Source organism: Henckelia pumila, chromosome 3 (assembly GCF_033568475.1).
Source record: "Henckelia pumila isolate YLH828 chromosome 3, ASM3356847v2, whole genome shotgun sequence".
Lineage (NCBI taxonomy): Eukaryota > Viridiplantae > Streptophyta > Magnoliopsida > Lamiales > Gesneriaceae > Henckelia > Henckelia pumila.
The window spans coordinates 193405503-193409302 of NC_133122.1; the positions used below are offsets into that span (position 1 = coordinate 193405503).

General features: G+C 34.6%; 1 protein-coding gene across 1 annotated transcript; it reads right to left on the bottom strand.

The window, feature by feature from the left end:
• Positions 1-251: 251 nt before the first annotated feature.
• LOC140892839 (probable serine/threonine-protein kinase PBL1) lies at positions 252-3351 on the bottom strand. The gene is made up of 6 exons (XM_073301854.1): positions 3225-3351; positions 2209-2487; positions 1982-2126; positions 1557-1687; positions 1355-1478; positions 252-951 (listed from the first exon to the last, which is right to left on the bottom strand). The coding sequence occupies exons 2-6, from the start codon at positions 2422-2424 to the stop codon at positions 557-559; spliced, it is 1011 nt and encodes a 336-aa protein (XP_073157955.1). The 5' UTR covers positions 2425-2487; positions 3225-3351; the 3' UTR covers positions 252-556.
• Between the last annotated feature and the right edge of the window lie 449 nt (positions 3352-3800).

Here is a 3800-nt window from a genome sequence, read left to right on the forward strand (position 1 = left end):
CTAAATAAATTATGAAAGCTATTCACATTCAACGGAAATCGAACTTGTACATAAACCTACCTAAATAAATTAAAAAAACTACCCGTATTTTGCAGAAATCGATCTTGAAACCAATTGGTATTTTATTAGTTTATAATATTGACCAAGTCAAGACATTATAAAAAAACTATTTTAAAAAATTTATTAATCTATCGAATAATAATTCATAAAATTGTTAGCTAAGTAGAACCAAGTGAACCAACTGACGCTTTTTTAATGGCCCACAAAGAGATATTCTGATGTTTCCCTCATGCATGAGAAATGAGACAGTTTTCTGGGTTGCACTGTCAGATTTTCCAGGCATCAATTTTACAAAATGAGAAATGTTACATGTACATATTGATTTACACATTGGGTTACACACTACACATGAAATTACAAAATTATCCCTCAACTTGATTTGAAAAAAATCTTTTCAAAATAAATTAAAGATATTTATGTAATTTCAAGTGCAACGTGTAACCCTTCATGTACACGTAGCATCATCCCTATCATAATATATCAAAACAACCCAGCCCTACATAATAGTGTACCGACTTCGTCTGTCATTTTCTCGCGAGGAATGCATTATGTTTACTCCCAGAAAGTCTGCATTCCGCTTGACTACTTTGAGTCTGAGCAGTCTCTTCACAACTTGCTTCATGGTAGGTCGGGAATCGCCAGGATCATGGAGGCACTGTATGCCCAGGGCAGTAATTCTACGACCATCTAGAGGATCAAAATCACTTTCAGCTGATAAACTTTCGTGGACAAGCGAGCATAATTCCAAGTTACTGTAATATTCCTCCAAGGCCCAATCATTGACATTTGGCGTATCCGATAGCCTGTCTTCTTCAGTATAAACTTTTTTAGAAATCAAGCTCAGAAGTATAGTGCCAAATGCAAACACATCTCGTCCGCGTGACCATTTCCCTGCAGAAAACCCAAAGAGCACATCTCATTGCTTCTGTGGTATTAACTGCTAGGTAGAAGCTAAATGATGTGCTGAGAATAAGATCATATAATGGTGTTTTATTTGTTAACAGACTAATCTACTTTGGTCATGGAAATCAGCTATGAATTTCGTAAAAGGCACCAAAACAATGGCCTAATGTCAAGTTTAATGGTTTGTTAACATGTTTAGCCTGATGCACGAGTACTTCATTTTTTAATGAAAAAAGAACTTGAAAATTAGGTAGAAAAATCAATAAACAATTTTTTTTAAGAAAAACATACTACAGAACCAGCAGTGCACTATGACAGTTTAGTGGCCCAGAACAAAGCTACAGTTTTGATCATTACCACAGAAAAGCTGAGAATACAATGGATGGCATACCTCGGATTGCTCCATACCCGTCGACATAACCCCAACACCCATTGAGCTCCTCCTTTATCTTTGTTCTGTCTGGAAATATCCCACCAGTGATCATACCAAAATCACATAATTTTGGGTTATAGTCCTGCATGGTAAGTGAATAAATTTGAATTGACGACAACTTTATGCCATAATACTAGAATTGACTAATCAAGGACAAAACCTCCTCAAGCATTATATGGGCAGCATCCAGATTGCGAACAATGTATGAATTCGGATTTCCAGAATGTAAAAATTTGAGAAGACTAGCAAATCTGAGGGCAACTTTGATTCTTTGAAGCCAAGTAAAACCATCTACAGAAAACACACATATTTAGCAGCAAAATAATTGAGATGAGGTGTACCATAAGTAAACAAGTGCAAAAAAACCCACATCTCAATCTTAGCATATCGATCATCAACAACAATGACCATTAATTGACATCTCACACCAGATGCAACAGAATTTTAACTTTACCCAAGCAGAGACAAAACAAAGATTCCTGAAATTACTGAGCATCAACTCAGTTTGTGACCGAGTAAAATAGATACATGTTTGCTCTTCCTTCTCTTAATTTGCAACACATTAAGTAAAGAGAAGTAAGGTACCTTCCGGAATGAGGTTATAGAGACTATCAAGTGCCTTGAGCTCATAAACAATGCCAAGATGTTCGCCATCAAAGCAGTATTCACACAATGTTATCATGCCAGGATGACTGGTTATTGTGTGGTGGCCAAGTAAAGTCAGCTCGTCCTGTAAAAGCAAGACATTAGTCATCTGTCATACTGCAAGACAAAAGAAATATGAAATGTGCATTCTCCAAAAGATAACATACAAATAATCTAGCTTCATTTTCTCCAGGCAGATATTGGTATTTATCAGGAACTTCCCATATCTTCACCACCACATGTTGGATCCCACCACTTCGTACAATTTTTCCATGATAATATTCTCCGAATTGGAAATGGCCAAGGTAGTTTCCCTCGCTAAAGTTGTCGGTATAACAAATCAAACTCTCATAGGAGATTTGTGAAAGAGTATCATAACCCATTTAGCCAATCTTCCAGTCCAGCCCAACTATCCAAGAAGTTCTTTACTTCTGTGTGCTAGTATGCTAGTTCATAAAACAGGAATTTATTCGTTGAAACAACAAAGCACATGCAATGTAAATCAACATTAATAACTCCCCAACAAACGAATAGCTAAAATTTAATAACATGTGCCTATAGTCTATAATCTAAAATCTAAGGCCCAATGCATAAGCAAGAGGTACATATCAATATCAAATTCATAAATGAAGAAGAGGTTGAGTTGGAAATTCTAAAATCTAAAGAATAAATGGTTCGATTGGATACAGTGGTTGGAGATGTTTACATGGACTTAGAGAATCATCCCTTGAGCTAGTCCCAACTTTTGGGACTTGGTTGGGTCCGATGCATAATCTTACCAATAAGAAAATTCCTTTGAACTAACAAGAAAAGTAGTCAATAGTTATTTAAGCTGGCACGGGCGACGAAAAATCAAATAGCAAATTACATTAAAAATAGTCATCGACCACTAGGTCTGGACACCGGACAAAATGGATCACCCCTTTTCCAGTTGGCAGAAAGAGGCAGATATTGAAAGAGGCAATTAATATCACTCAGAAAACAGAGTTCACCACACAGTCCGTGTGTGTGTGTATATATCCTTAGCTGAAAATGTCCACAAAAATTAACGCAGAATACCCTCAAATAACGATTCCCATAAGAAAAATTAATATATATAAAGGATAAAGGTATCAATTGATGGTAACCACGTTCGAATTTCAATATCTCAGAAAAAAAGTGAGTTATGATGTGAGGATCTTACGTTAAAGCTGCACAATTGAGTTCCTTGTACACAAAATCGCTTATTAATATCGATTCTTACAGATTCATAAACAATCTGTAAAAAGAGTACATGGAGCAACCTTTTGTCGCCTAATTCTAGTGCCCTAACCCCAACTCCCTTATTATATACGTGTGTATATATATATATATGGGGACAATTTCCAAAATAAATAATCCCTATAATTTCACACCAATCCCAATTTAGTTCCCTAGTTTATAACATTCTCGAATTAATCCTTAAAAAATTTAAAACATTCCAATTTGGTCTTATAGGCTAATATAATTTTGAAAATTCCGAATTACCCTTGTAATATAAAATTTTAATAAATATTTATAAATGCCATGAAAATTTTATCAAAGCCTAGATAATATAATGAATTCAAACATATGTTCGAGATTTTTTATTTTCAGGATTTATTTAATAATTTATGACAATTAGTTATATTATATAGTATAACAAATTAAAGATCCTTAAAAATCAAGAAAAAATTCTGAAAAAGGATATTAAAACAAGTCTCTTTGTAGTCGGTCTTTTTTCTTCGAGTCAATCCTTTAG